Here is a 15,183-nt window from a genome sequence, read left to right as displayed (position 1 = left end):
TTGCCATGAAATGATGGGACCGGATGCCATGATCTTAGTTTTCTGAATGCTGAGTTTTAAGCCAACTTTTTCACACTTCTCTTTCACTTTCATCAAGAGGCTCTTTAGTTCTTCACTTTCTGCCATAAATGTGTGCTACATAGTCCAGATGGTCCTGCCACTATTCAACGGGTGAGGAAGCAGGAGCCCAGGTCTGGCTTTTCACCTGCTGGGCCCAGATCTAACATGGGAGGGTTCTGGATACAGATACACACATTCCTCTCACTTTTCCCTGCGAGAGAGAAAAGCCCTGCAATGAAGTGCAATCCCGGCGGGTGCTGGGTGATGGAAGAGAGGGGGCCACTGCTGGCTCACGAGCAGGCCGGCCGGTTCCCCAGGAGGCGGTGGGACTGATGGGGGAGCTGGGGGCGGAGGGCCGGCTCCAGGAGCCCGTAGTAGTGGTGAGGTCTTGGATAGCGAATGGAGCGAGAGAGAGGGAGAGCATCAGGGGGCCAGGGTTCTGCCGCCGCACTGAGGCCGGAAGCTGGCCGACCTCCCAACCCCCACTCCCCCTCCCGCCCCCTAACCACCAAGCCAAAGGTCTGTAGTGAGCGGCCCGGGAAAGGGCCTGCGACTTCAATCAGGGAGCCCAGAGGCAACTGATGTGCCGGCGCAGGCCGGGGTTTGGCACTTGTCCGGCCGCTGAGCCGCGTGGGGCCTTGCAACATCCCAAGAGCCTGTGCAGTCCCCTGTCCCAGAGGAAGGGGCGGGCCAGAAACAGTAAGGATGCACAGCGGGCAAGAGGAAGAAGGCTTTCGTGCAGACCGGACCACAGTCCTTCCTGCCAGCCCTGGATCTGGACCAGGAAAAGTGACTTAGCTCCTCTGACCTTTGCTTTCTTTGTTTGCGAAACTGAGTAACGGGGATTCTTGTGAGATCAGCTACTTGAAATTATCCTTTTTTATTTATGTGTGTGAAGACTTGTATCTTTTTCTCCCTTACTGTAATTCCTTGTGCATGGACCTGTTGTCCTTATTTATCTCTTGGCTTCTCTGTTGCCTTGGGACATGGTAGTGATCAACAAGCATTTAATAACCGATCAGTTCCCAGAGAAGAAGGCTAATGTGCTTGGAGGAGGAATTGTCTTACCTCAATGTCCACTCAGGACAGACTCCCCCAGAGCCCGCAGTTGGGGAATGGAGGGACAGAGAGGTGAGAGGTCAGCACCCCTTGCTCAGCTCAGCAGGCAGATTAGCCTGAGGTTGGGTGGCAGTTTGACAGGAGGCCCAGCCTACTAGCATTGCAACGAAACTTGCTGCGCTCTGTTTCACCTCGCCTTAAGACGATGTATCCTGGCCACAAAAAGTAAGGATGGGTAGAATTTCGTGGAATATCAGACACCAAGGTATTCCTTTCCATTTTCCAATCATAGCCGTGGTAGAAGGAGGAAGGAGAAGGTACTGACAAAGTATTAATAGCTCACAAGCAGCGCAGCTGCCATGTGACAGAGCAGGGCCTACAAAGGGGAGAGGGAACGGCCGCATGGTGCTGGGTGTGTATCCCACATCTTTCCCTACCCCACTATCTTTTAAAATCTTACCCTTGGGCTTTTGTTGTTGCTTTTGTTCTATTTTTTTCATTCAGTTTTTAAATTTTGAGGCTGTTGTGGATTCACATGCACTTTTAAGAATAATACAAAGAAATCCCCATGTATGTACCCTTTACCTGGTTTCTCCCAAGGGTAACATCTTGCACAGCCATAGTACAAGGTCACAACCAGGATACTGACATAGACATAGTCCAAACACCAAACAGTCCCATCACCACAAATACAAACCCACTTCCCTTTCTCACTCAACCCCACCTGCCAGCCCCTGGCAACCACTAATCCACTCTCCAATTTTATAATTTGGTCATTTCAAGAATGTTAGAGAAATGGAAACTTATAGTATGTAATGTGGGAGAATTGGTTCTTTTTACTCAGCATAATTTACTGAAGTTGTTGCATATATCAATATTATTTCTTTATCACTGAGCAGTATACCATACTATGTATACATACATAGTATGTATGTGGTACATATGTGGTACATATGTGGTACATACATGTACCACAGTTTATCCGTTCACCCCACTGAAAGATTTTTTTGGTTGTTCCAACTTGGGCTATTGTGAATAAAGCTGCTATGAACATTAATGTACAGGTTTTTATGTGAACATAAGTTTCCATTTTTTCTGGGACAAATGCCCAAGAGTACAACTGCTTGGTTGCATAGTAATTGCATGTTTAGTTTTACAAGGAAACTGCCAAGCTGTTTTCCAGAATGGCTACACCATTTCTACCAGCAGTGTATGAGTGATTCAGTTTCTCTGCATCTGATGTCATTTTTAATTTTAGTCTTTCTGATAGGTATACAGTGACATCTCATTGTGATTTTAATGTGCATTTACTCAGGGTAAATGATATTGAACATCTTTTCATGTGTTTACTTGCCATCTGTGCACTCTCATCTGTGAAATGTATGTTTAGATCTTTTACCCTATTATTATTTGGGGGTTTTAATATATATATATATATATATATTTTTTTTTTTTTTTTGCCAAGTTATGTGGCATGTAGGCTCTTGGTTCCTCCCAACCAGGGATCGAACCCACACCCCCTGCAGTAGAAGCATGGAGTCTTAACCACTTGACCATCAAAGAAGTCCAATTATTTTTTTTTTTTTTTTTTTTATTTGCCTTTTTTAAACATTGTGAATTGTGAAAATCCTTTATATGTTCCAGATAGTATTCCTTTGTTGGAAATGTGGCTTGCAAGTATTTTCTCCCTGTCTGTAATTTGCCTTATTATCCTCTTCACATGATGTTGCAGAGCAGAATTTTTTAATTTTAATGAGGTCTGGTTTATCAATTTCTCTATTATAGATTAAGATTTTGGTACTAAGTCTAAAAATTCATTCTTACTTAGAGCCTGAAGATTCCTCCTAGGCTTTTTGCTTTTTTACAGCACTGTGTGTTGAAATGCTATCTTTCCTCCATTGGATTATTTTTGCAAAAGTCAACAGGGCATATCTATGTGAATCTATCTTTGAGTTCTACAGTCTGTTTTGTGGACCTATATGTTCATTCCTTGTCACTCTCCTTTTAAGTGTGTATCTCTCCTTGACTTTTGACATTTAAAATCAGAAGAAATCAGTGTTTGGATTATGCTTCTCACTCAGAATCTGAGAAACAGGAAGGCCTTGGAAGCGTGGGAAAAAACTGATCCTGGGAATCAAAAGTTGCAAATCTTCATTTCCACTTGATTAAAGATGTCTCTGAATGAATCATGTCACATAAATGAAGGGATTTGAACTAACTAATCTTAGCTTTTTCATTGTCAAACATTCAACTGAATTTCCAGTTATGAAAAAACACAGATTATTAAACACATATATTAATAAACACAGATTTCCTTTGTTTCTCACTTTGTTCCTTTTTAGAAACAGATACTGTCTCACAGTATCACAGGACATTTGGTTTTTTGTCTGATTTGAAGGCCGAGAGAAGAAACGTGGCCTGAAATCCCACAGCCTGTTTCATTGTAGCAGGTTCTGTGGCTCCCAGATCAATGTTCTTTCAATGTTCATCTGCCTCCATGAAGAAGAGAATCACATGCTGCTCCCTCCTCCTACCAGCAAGGAGGAAGAGAGGCTGGTGGCATCCTTCCAGTATGGCTTCTCTGAATACCTGCTAAATGAGAGATAAGCAGACAAAATGATTTTTTTTCAAATATTGTTATAGGTTTTCATGATGTGCTGAGTAACGAAAGACCTGGTTATATGCGGGAGCACAACCAATTAAGTGGATGGTCATCAGATGAAAATGACTGGAATGAAAAACTCTATCCAGTGTGGAAGAGGGGAGACTCGAGGTGGAAAAGCTCTTGGAAAGGTAAATCAAAAGACTCAAAAAAAAAAAAAAAAGACTCAAACAACTGTAATTTCTTCTTCTTTTCTTTTTTTTAGTTTCAAATGTATAATAGTGATTCAGTTTTTTAAATCAAAGTATTTGGTTTGCAATGTGTTAATTTTTGCTGTATAGCAGTGATTCAGATATATATGTATGTACATATTTATACACATTCTTTTTTTAAAATATTCTTTTCCATTATGGTTAATCTCAAAATATTGAATATAGTTCCCTGTGCTACACAGTGGGACCTCGGTGTGTATCCATTCTATGTGTACCAGTTTGCTTCTGCTGACCTCAAACTCCCCCACCTCTCCTCCCCCTTGGCAACCACAGTCAGTTCTCTGTCTGTGAGTCTGTTTCCATTTCACAGATAGGTTCATTTGTGCCATGTTTTACATTCCACAAATAAGTGATATCATGTGATATTTGTATTTCTCTGTCTGACTTACTTCACTTAGTATGATAATCTCTAGTTCCATCCGTATTGTTGCAAACGGCATTATTCCGTTCTTTTTTATGACTGAGTAGTATTCCATTGTGTATATGTACCACATCTTCTTTATCCATTCCTCTCTTGACGGGCATTTAGGTTGTCTCCATGTTTTGGCTATTGTGAATAGTGCTGCTATGAACATAGAGATACACGTATCTTTTTCAATTGTAGTTTTTTTCTTGCTATTTGCCCAGGAGTGGGATTACTGGGTCATGTGATAATTCTATTTTTAGTTTTTTTATGAACTTCCATACTGTTTTCCACAGTGACTGCACCAATTTACATTCCTACTAACTGTGCAAGAGGGTTTTTCTCCATACCCTCTCAAACATTTATTATTTGTAGGCTTTTTGAAGATGGCCATTCTGACTGGTGTAATGTGGTACCTCATTGTAGTTTTGATTTGCATTTCTCTAAACATCTTTTCATGTGCCTGTTGGCCATCTGTTTGTCTTCTTTGAAGAAATGTCTACTTAGGTTTTCAGCCCATTTTCCAGTTGGATTGTTTGTTTTTTGTTGTTGAGTTATATGAACTGTTTATATATTTTGGAAATTAATCCTCTGTTGGTCAAATCATTTGCAAATATTTTCTTCCATTCTGTTGACTGTTTTTCATTTTATTTATGGTTTCCTTTGCTGTGTAAAAGCTTGTGAGTTTGATTAGGTCCCATTTGCCAAACAGCTGTACTTTGTTATTTCAGTTTGTGCTGTAGGTGGTGAACTCTATCCACGGAAGCGACCATGAGTGACAGTGCACTAGTTAGCAAGTGGGAGGCGCCCGGATTGGCCGTCTTCCCTTTATTGTCACAGTATCACTTTCTAAACTCCTCACTCTCCTCCACACAGAGTTTAATCTCCTTAGAAATGTACATTTGGTACCTCTTGGAAGATTTTGAAAAGCAAGCAGGTTTAATGGGGGAATGGTCATCTTCAAAAGTTCTGAGATTCCAGAGCACTTTGACCGGCTCAAAAGCGTGATTAGAAAGTTATTATCTTTCCATTCACATCAAAAATGAATGACTCCTTCAGTCATTCACTTTGAAATTAAAAATTACAAACCTTTAATACTTGTTTCCTCAATCAAACAGATTTTTAATTATTTAAGTAATTGTTCTCTCTGTGGTCAGAGAGTTCTTCAGTTGGTCTGACTTTCCAAGTTCATCTTCTGGAGTGTTGTACTCTGACAGCAAAAGCTGGGAATCCTGCAAATAATTTATTGTAAAGAGGCAGAAGGATCCTCTGGCCCTTACTTGTAGATTTAGCTTCCTTTTTTTTATTTATCAGTGAAAAGGACAAGAGATGTTTCATCACTGAGCTCCTTGTTTCTATGTCCTAGGAGGCCGTGTGCAGGCGGTTCTGACCAGTGATTCCCCCGCACTGGTGGGCTCAACCATAACATTCGCAGTGAACCTGGTATTCCCCAGATGCCAAAAGGAAGATGCCAGTGGCAACATAGTTTATGAGAAGAACTGCAGAAATGGTAAGGAATGTTATTCACATCACAGGAATGGAATTCTGGCTTCTCAAAGAATAGTCTGATAACTCTTCATTGATCAGATCAGTTTCTGCTCACAGAAAGAACATGGCTAGCACAAATGATAAAATGCATATATTTTGGTTTTGCTTTGCTCTTAGTTAAAGCAGAGAAGCTCTTTGTCCAAGTTAAAGAGCACAAATGATTATAGACACATCAAGGGGAATTATCTTGTTTTAGAACTCAACAGCCTTAAAAACTCAAGTAAGTACTAAAATTCTTCAATCAGAAACAAGACTAGTAAGGGCAGTGATGATCTGATTTTATTACTTAGAACTTCTATTAAACTGCCAGTGGTTTATTTCTTATTGATTCATCTTCCAATGAGGAAAACAATAAATTCTGTATAGAAAGAGTTTGATAATTTAAAAGTATTGTATTTAGTAGCCTGTAGCTTTTTTTTTTTTTATGCTTTTTTCCCCCTAAACAAGTTGATTCTTACTAATGTTTCAAATGACAATGCAGTTCTCTTTTACATGAAAGAGTCCATGTAAAAAAACTTTTACATGGGAAGTTTTATAAAGTATCTCTCACTGTTAGAAGAAATGAGAGCTCTTGAAAGAAATGACTGATTCCAGGTGTAGGACAGGACACTAGCAAGTGATCCAGGGACATCTTGTGCCAGTAAACAAGGAAGTAATGGGGATATGTCACAGGGACACAGAGGCAGCTTGAGGGGCCCCTACTGGCCATGTGTGGGACAATTTAAGAATAAAAAATAAATAGTGGCTGTAATAGACAGATAAATAAAAGGCTCTCCATAAATGTCAATGAACATAAAAAAAAGAGGATGAGAAGATTGTTCCAGATGAAAATATATTGATCATGACTTGTTTAAAGTGGAAAATGTCATACATACAGAAAAGTAGTGAGCAAGTAGATAGTAATTCAGCAAGTTTAATGTTTTTTTTCTGTTTGCTTCCATCTATCTGTATTTCTATTTATACATCTTTTTTCCAAATCATTTGAAGATGTGAAATAGCCATGTGTAGGATGTAATCCTTGATTGGACTCTGGTAGGGATGGTAATTGGAGAAGGCAATGGCACCCCACTCCAGTACTCTCACCTGGAAAATCCTATGGATGGAGGAGCCTGGTAGGCTGCGGTCCATGGGGTCTCTGGGGGTTGGACACGACTGAGCGACTTCACTTTCACTTTTCACTTTCATGCATTGGAGAAGGAAATGGCAACCCACTCCAGTGTTCTTGCCTGGAGAATCCCAGGGACAGGGGAGCCTGGTGGGCTGCCGTCTATGGGGTCACACAGAGTCGGACATGACTGAAGCCACTTAGCAGCAGCAGCAGGGATGGTAATGGTATGCTTATGAAGGAGAATGTCTTTATTCTTAGAAGTGTGCTGAAGTCTTTAGGAGAAGAAAGTCATGATGTCAAATGAGTTAGGGGGAAAAAGCTACAGATAGAATGAATCAAAATAAAAAGATACAGCATCCCTCAGTTTGGTTTGAATATGCTTGTTATTTGGAGCCCCAATATGAAGATAAACATATTAAATGATATCTCTGAACTTTTCTGAAAAATTGCTTTATATACATATACATATATATTATGTATATATATATATATATATACACACATATACAACATACATATATTGCTTTATATGCTTAATATAACTCATTGAAATACAACATGTAGGTAGAAAAAGACCCAAATCATAAAGGTACCATTAGATGAATTCTGAATATTAGGGTGTTAATTGTCCAACTGTATCTCAGCTAGTTATGAAAAAATATGAACAGTTATTTAATTCAATGATGAACCTTGAGCATTCTGAGTCCAGACGACAATCATGGTGTGCCTCTTTCTCTGTTTAGATACTGGTGCATCTCCTGACCTGTATGTTTACAACTGGACAGCATGGACAGAGGACAGCGACTGGGGAAACGACACGAGTGAAGGCCATCACAACGTGTTCCCTGATGGGAAGCCTTTCCCTCGCCCCTGGAAAAAGAATTTTGTCTACGTGTTCCACACACTTGGTTGGGCTATTACAATCCCCCCCCCACCCCAGTTTCTTCTTTACCTTTCCTTAAAATTTTTAATTTTTTTTTCTTTTCTCATTCTATTATTGAGAATTACAACACCTGGCATTTAACAATTACTCTTTTAACTTTCCTTCAGTGAGGGATAAAAATAAAATCTTGGTTAGCCTTGCCGTTTTTCTAGGACATAAAATAGTTAAAAGGAGAAAAAGACAGGTTTGGCTTTCTTTAAAAAAAAAAAAAAATACTCAATTTGTTTCTGTCTAAAACAGTAATATGAAAAATGATATTTGAATGGCATATGGATGGTCATTTGTTGATTTATTCTTTGATTTCTTATGTTTTAAAAAGAATTTTAAAGAATTAGACTTGTACTCTTAGTAGAAAATTTGGAAAATGCAGAAAAGCGCAAATGAAAAATCAGTCATCATAATTCATACCAGAGATTATCATTGTTAACATGATGATGCTTTCTCTACTAGTATTTCTTTCTTTTTTCTGGTATTTCTTGATTAAGATCATAACATATACACATTTTGGTCAAAATTATGAGCATTGACTAAAATTCTTATGCAACTTGCAGGATCTTAGTTCCCCAACAAGGGATCAAACCCAGGTCCTGACAGTAAAAGCACTGAGTCCTAATCACTCAAGAGACCACCAGGGAATTCTCTAAAATTCTTTATATACATTATTTTAATGACTATATAATATTCTATCATATAAAAGTAAAATAATCTAAATACTCTTCTTCTTTGACATAACCTATCTTCTTCTTTTTTTTTTAACCATAAGTGGAATCCGTTTTGCTTTATTATTAGTGATTATTTTTTTAGCCTCCGAGGACTAAATTTAGGTTATTAGTAACAAAGCTGCTAAATTCTTAGTTTAAAATCTTAGGTTCCATCTGGTTCTGAGTGGTTCCAATTTGCTAGCCATCACACAAACTCCAAATTTCAGAATGTTTTGTCAGTCTTAATGAATTTCAGAGAGCTTTTCTTTCTTCAATTATTTACAAATCAAAGCAACATATTAATAATACACTCCAGTTGAACAAAGTACAAAATATATAACAAATACTATGCTCGTTGATTTAAAGCAAATTTTTTTCAGGGCTTTGTGGCCCTGTCAGTTAACTCTCCAAATGTCATTTCTTTGACCTGAAATGACATTTGTCATGTGCATGGAGTCACATAAGCTCACTAACACTTCAGATTCTGTTTAGCCTAGTTAACATCCATTAACTTAGCTAGTTAAGATGTCTTTATTTAACATCAGCTTTTAGTCCAGAAATTGCTGTTTTCATAACAAGATTGTTTTGAATTTCCTTTTTCTGCTGAAGTCTCAGAGTTAATGGATATTTTCTCTCAGCTAAGTGCTGCCACTGTGGTCTTACCTCTGGGTGCCAGAACTAGCATTTCCTCACGTATCACTAATTCCAAGAGACATGTCTTCCCCCTATAATCTCTAACAGAACTGCCTCTGCATTTCAAGGTAAAGGGGGATCCTGAACCTTTATTGACACTTTTTTTTTTTTTGCCATACCTCACGGCATGTGGGATCTTAGTTCTCTGACCAGGGATCAAACCCATGCCCCCTATAGCAGAAGCACAGAGTCTTAACCCTTGGACTGCCTGGGGAAGCACCCTCTTTCCTGACACCTTTGATCATGTGATGAACGTGGTCTTTAAACATCCCCATCTTACAAGTATCCATCTTCTAATACCTTTTGTTCCAATGACACATCTATGACAGGTGCCTCAAAAAGATTAGAAAAATCTTTGAGCCCTAAAAGAGAGAGAATTACTGTCACTAGCTAGTCAGTGGTGATTAGATTTACTTTACAGTTGGAGAAAGAAAAAGGACTCAAGGGTCCTAGAAATGTCAACGAAACTACTTCATTCCTTTTCATACCCACCATACCTGTTTCTTTTTCATCACTGCATTTTCATATACAAATATTATTATTAGAAGGTGGAGGAATCTAGTTCCCTAAAAGAAAAAAAGTTGCTCAGCAATATAGCTGAACTAGTAATATTATTGGAGAAGGAAATGGCAACCCACTCAAGTGTTCTTGCCTGGAGAATCCCAGTGCCTGGGGAGCCTGGTGGGCTGCCGTCTATGGGGTTGCACAGAGTCGGACACGACTGAAGCGACTTAGCAGCAGCAGTAGCAGTAATATTATTACAAAAATAAGGTAGATTTTTAGATATATTTTTTAACTCCCTTGGACACTTCACTGTTACATTAAATGTATTTTCTGTAGGAAACACATGTCAACTAAGGACTAACAGCATTATCCCACTTAAACAGCTCTTTTCATTGTAGTCAACATATACAACTACATTTATTTATTTGTGGATTTTATAAGGTTTCATATAAAAATAAGCACTGTCTTCCTTTCTGAAGGAACCAAGACCGCATCCCCACCCTGCTTTTCCTTTCTCAAACAATCTGTAAATGGTAGTTGTTAGTCTTTAAGGAACATCAACTTTCTATAATGATATGATGTAGCCAATAACTAAACATTTCTATCTTCTCAAAGGTCAGTATTTCCAGAAATTGGGACAGTGTTCAGTGACAATTTCCATCAGCACAGCCAATGTGAGTCTTGGCCCTCAAATCATGGAAGTAACTGTCTATAGAAGACACCGACGGGCATATGTTCCCATCGCAAAAGTGAAAGATGTGTATGTAGTAACAGGTGAGTGATATGAGCTCTGAATTAACAGAGGACGAGGCGCTGAGTTCTGGTGATGTTAGCGGGTTTGAAAAAGTAGAACCAAATATTCTGGGTTAGGTTACACTTCATCTGGACTCCTTCTCAACCTCATATATTTAATAACATATTCCATCTGTGTTTTCTAAAGTAAACCGAGAAAACTCTAGAAAACTTGCTTTAGAAAAGGGGAAATGATGCTGAATTATCCCCTCGTTTTAATATCTAAACTAAAGGCACTGTTGAAGTCACCCACTTAAAATCAAGCAATCGTACCCTCTTTCTTTATTTTTTTTTGGATGTACATTTTAGATCAGATTCCTGTATTTGTGACTATGTCCCAGAAGAACAATCGAAATTCATCTGATGAAACCTTCCTCAGGGATCTCCCCATTACGTTCAGTGTCCTGATTCACGATCCCAGCCACTTCCTCAATGAGTCTGCCATTTACTACAAGTGGAACTTCGGGGATAATACTGGTCTCTTTGTTTCCAACAATCACACTTTGAATCACACCTATGTGCTCAATGGAACCTTTAGCCTCAACCTCACTGTGCAAGCTGAAGTGCCTGGACCTTGTCCTTTGCCTTCACCCAGACCTCCAAAAACCACCCCTCCTTTGGGTAAGTGTTTTCCAGGTTAATTTTTGTTGGCAGGGCTCCTTAACAGCTAGAAAAAAATTCATGTGGTTTGTATAATTAGATCCTTAGTTAAAGAGATTATGTAAAGACTCTGCAGTGATTCCATTTTCTGCCTGTTGATTTCCTTTAGTTACTTATCACGGTGTTGTTAGAATATGGAAGAAAGAAGAATATGTTTAAAGTCACTTGGTGGCTCATATACAGTTCCTTGTTATGTGTACAGGTGCCTTCCCCCTTCCAGTCCTTCACATTTCTGTTTGCCTCCCAGTTTTTCTAGTTAAGAGGAGACACATTATCCCCTCATAAACATTCAGGCCATTCCATTGTCCTTTCTCCCTTTCCACACTCCCTCCCCCACTTCCATTCTCCTCCCCACCCTGCCCACATCCACTCCATGTCCTATGAAAACTCAACCATGTTTAAAAGTAGTTTACAAAGGGCTCAAAAAAGAATAAACCTTGAGAATATTTCTTGGCTGGCCGACTGGAAAGATTCCAGACACTAAAATTATTCTAGATATAAGGCATAGTTAATTAAATCCCAACTTCTCATAATAATATATGGGGACATTCAAGAAGTTCTTGAGCATTTACTTTGAGAAGCATTAGCTTTCATCTAATTCCGCACCCTACCCCATGCCATCACCATCCTTCCCCACTCAGCCGTGAATACATCTTCCATCCAGGCATCCCAGGGATGGCAGTAGACTGACATCCTCTCACTGGACACAAGAGGGTGCCATCGCCAAGTACACACAGAACACTCCCTGGAGATGTCCAGACTTGTTGCAGTTGGCTTTTTTTTAACCCAAACCTATTAGATATAAATAATAAACTGTTATTAATAAATAAGTGTGTTGTTAAAAAAAAACTTATTAAGTCAAGCATAACTAATGCCAGACACTGTAAGTTGTTACTGATTTTTTTTTTGGGGGAAATACTTTTAATTATAAAATGAATGCATATTCCTTAGAAAAAATTAAAATTCAGAAATTTCAAATAAAAGTGAGAGCTCCTCCTTATTCTCTTCTCCCGAGTTAAACCCTGTTAAGAGTTGGTAGTGTTTCTTACCAGATCTTTTCTGTGCCATTACAAACATATTCCATAAATACAAATAGGATTTGTGGTCTTAATTTTTAGGTAGATGGGTTCACACAATATATATTGCTTTACAATTTGCCTCTTTTCATTTAACAAACATCACAGACATCTTTCCGTTATCAGTACACGTAAGTGTAATTCATGTTATTCAACGACTTATTTATTTAACCATTCTCTTACTGATGGACACTTCAGTTCATTCTAATTCGTATTATAAATGTAACTGCCTTGAACAACTCTAAACATATAGCTTTGTTTTGGCATTTCTGGAGAAGAGTCAGTTTATTTATCTACAAGACTTGATGGTCTTCCTTACAAATAAGGACACCAAGTGTAAAATTCAAAATAAATTACAGATGCTTGCTTTGTCTGTCTAGAAATTCCTGAGTGGTAAAGGTCTTAATGTTAGGTCATTTAATGTTAGTCTATTTTGAATTGCATTTTTATAAAGCAAGATTATTTTTCTTAGAACATATTTATATCATAACATATGCAAAAGATATTTTAAGTCAAAGAAAGAATATTTTAAGTGTGTTATTATTTTCTATAGGTTAAACCATAAGATAGAAGGTAGCAACCTTATGAATTCATTACATTTTATAGTGAAAGGAAGCTGCTTGACTTCATCTAAAGGTGTTAGATCAACCATAATCAATCCCCAAATGCCGTAAAACAACTGTGAGACTTGGAGGGACAGAAATATGTAATGGGAGCCAAGGTGATGATAAGAGTCAGCCCATGACTTGAGAAAGTGGTTAGAGTGCTTGTCCTCTGGGGGAGAGAGCATTTTTAGCTACACAGACCATATTAACAGGCTGGGGTTGTTGAGCACTGGATTACTATTTGACCAAAAATTATGTTGTCTCTGCTTTGGTAAGGGGCTTCCAAATAAGTACAGCTATTACATAGAAACCAAATGCAACCACAGGAGTGAGACACAAGCAAAGTTGAAGTGGTGACTCAGGGGGATAATTACATTATAGGATAGACAGGTATGTACTAGCTTTAAACCACAGAATTCTCTTCCCTTAGCTAACAGTGCCACTGATCATTTTTCAGACTTTTGTGCACAAATCTAAAAAGAAAAACCTTTCCAAGACTGATGCTAATCAGTGTTATAATATGTATATGATATATGTATTTATGCATGGCTTCCCTGATGGCTCAGTGATAAAAAAACTGCCTGCCAATGAAGGAGACTTAAGAAATGTGCGTTCGATCCCTGGGCCAGGAAGATTCGGTCATGGCAACCCACTCCAGTATTCTTGCCTGGAGAATCCATGGACAGAGGAGCCTGGTGGGCTATAGTCCATGGGGTCACAAAGAGTCCATCACAACTGAAGTGACTTAGTATGTATGTGTGTGTGTGTATAACGTATATATGTGTGTGTGTGTGTGTGTATATATATATATATATATATGTCATGTTGTATATATAGATCATGTTTTATATATATATATATATATCATATATATATATATGTCATCTATGTATGTGTGTATGTATGTGTGTGTACGTGTGTGTGTATATATATATATAAAATCTCCTTGCGGTCCAGGGGACTCTCAAGAGTCTTCCCCAGCACCATAATTCAAAAGCATCCATTCTTCAGCACTCAGCCTTCTTATGGTCCAAACTATAAAGGAGTTTTCTAGGGAAGAGGCAGCCATCCCTAATACCCTTCACCAACATATCTTTTCCTTTGGAGCTCATCCGTTAAATCTCAGAATACAATGAATGATTACCCTGCAACTTCCAAACAACCACCTTGAGACTCAGGGAATATAGCCAACTCTGCCACAGCCTGCCCTGCTGATAAACCACACCTACATCTGAATCTGACATGGTGTCAGAACCTTTCTGAGTTTTACCCAAACAGCGTTTCCCAAAGTGTCTGCCAGAGAGCACTCATTTCCAGACTTGCTCTGAGAGCTGCACTGCGAAGTTCCCTCTGAGCATAGGAGTGTCACAGGCACACTCGTTCCCCGCTAGAGGCTCTGAGGCCCTGGAGAAATCTCCCAGTTGGCTCCATCCTTACATACTCCTGTGTTAGAGCTGCAGCTCTTATGAAGCTTTCATTGCCTCCAAACTGGGTCCATTTTCATGTCTTTGGAAACTTAAGAGACAATAATGTTGTATTTTCAATATTATATTTTCTTTCCAGTCTTTTTATCTTGCTAATGGAACACCACCACCTTATTTAGAGCCTTTTAAACTGTAACCAGTAGAGCATTAAATTCTTTGCTCTAATCACATTCAAAGGGCTATTTTTCAAAAGTATCTTGTACTCCCTTCTTTCCTTCCTCACACCTCTGCTCATCACAGTGACTGTAAGACTTCAAGAATATAAACCTAGAATCCATGAGACATCCAAATGGGGAAAGAATTGCCCTTTTCCATGTTGTTTGCTTCTTGACATTTAAAATTACATGTCATATATGTTATAACACATCTGTATCTAAATAAGTATATATATAAGAGCATATTGGGACAAGGAAATGAATATTTATTAACTACTTCCTATGTGGTAGACATGAAAAGCATGTTTTATATGTCTTATCTATTTAATAGTTCAACCCTGGTAGGTCAGTAAATATTGTTCTTATTTTACAGATGGGCAAATTGAGGCAAGAAGTTAAATGATATGCCCATGGTCTCAAAGAGCTGAAAGCAAGGGGCCTAGAATTTGAGCCCAGAATACCTTCTTCCAAAATTACAATATAATTTTATCTATTGTGGCCTGCTTTATTTCATGATT

At 38.6% G+C, this 15,183-nt stretch overlaps 1 protein-coding gene across 6 annotated transcripts in view; it reads left to right on the top strand.

Annotated features, from left to right (window-relative positions):
• GPNMB (glycoprotein nmb) overlaps positions 1-15,183 on the top strand; it is a 39,045-nt gene that overhangs the window by 1,849 nt on the left and 22,013 nt on the right. For all 6 annotated transcript variants that reach the window (XM_070369735.1, XM_070369734.1, XM_070369733.1 and 3 more), the window contains exons 2-6: positions 3,763-3,912; positions 5,763-5,906; positions 7,796-7,960; positions 10,509-10,667; positions 10,995-11,306. In XM_070369735.1, the coding sequence (XP_070225836.1) occupies positions 3,763-3,912; positions 5,763-5,906; positions 7,796-7,960; positions 10,509-10,667; positions 10,995-11,306 (930 nt within the window). The remainder of the gene's footprint in view (positions 1-3,762; positions 3,913-5,762; positions 5,907-7,795; positions 7,961-10,508; positions 10,668-10,994; positions 11,307-15,183) is intronic.

Source organism: Bos mutus, chromosome 4 (assembly GCF_027580195.1).
Source record: "Bos mutus isolate GX-2022 chromosome 4, NWIPB_WYAK_1.1, whole genome shotgun sequence".
Lineage (NCBI taxonomy): Eukaryota > Metazoa > Chordata > Mammalia > Artiodactyla > Bovidae > Bos > Bos mutus.
Note: the sequence above shows the minus strand (reverse complement) of the source record. Positions and strands in the feature narration are given on the sequence as shown.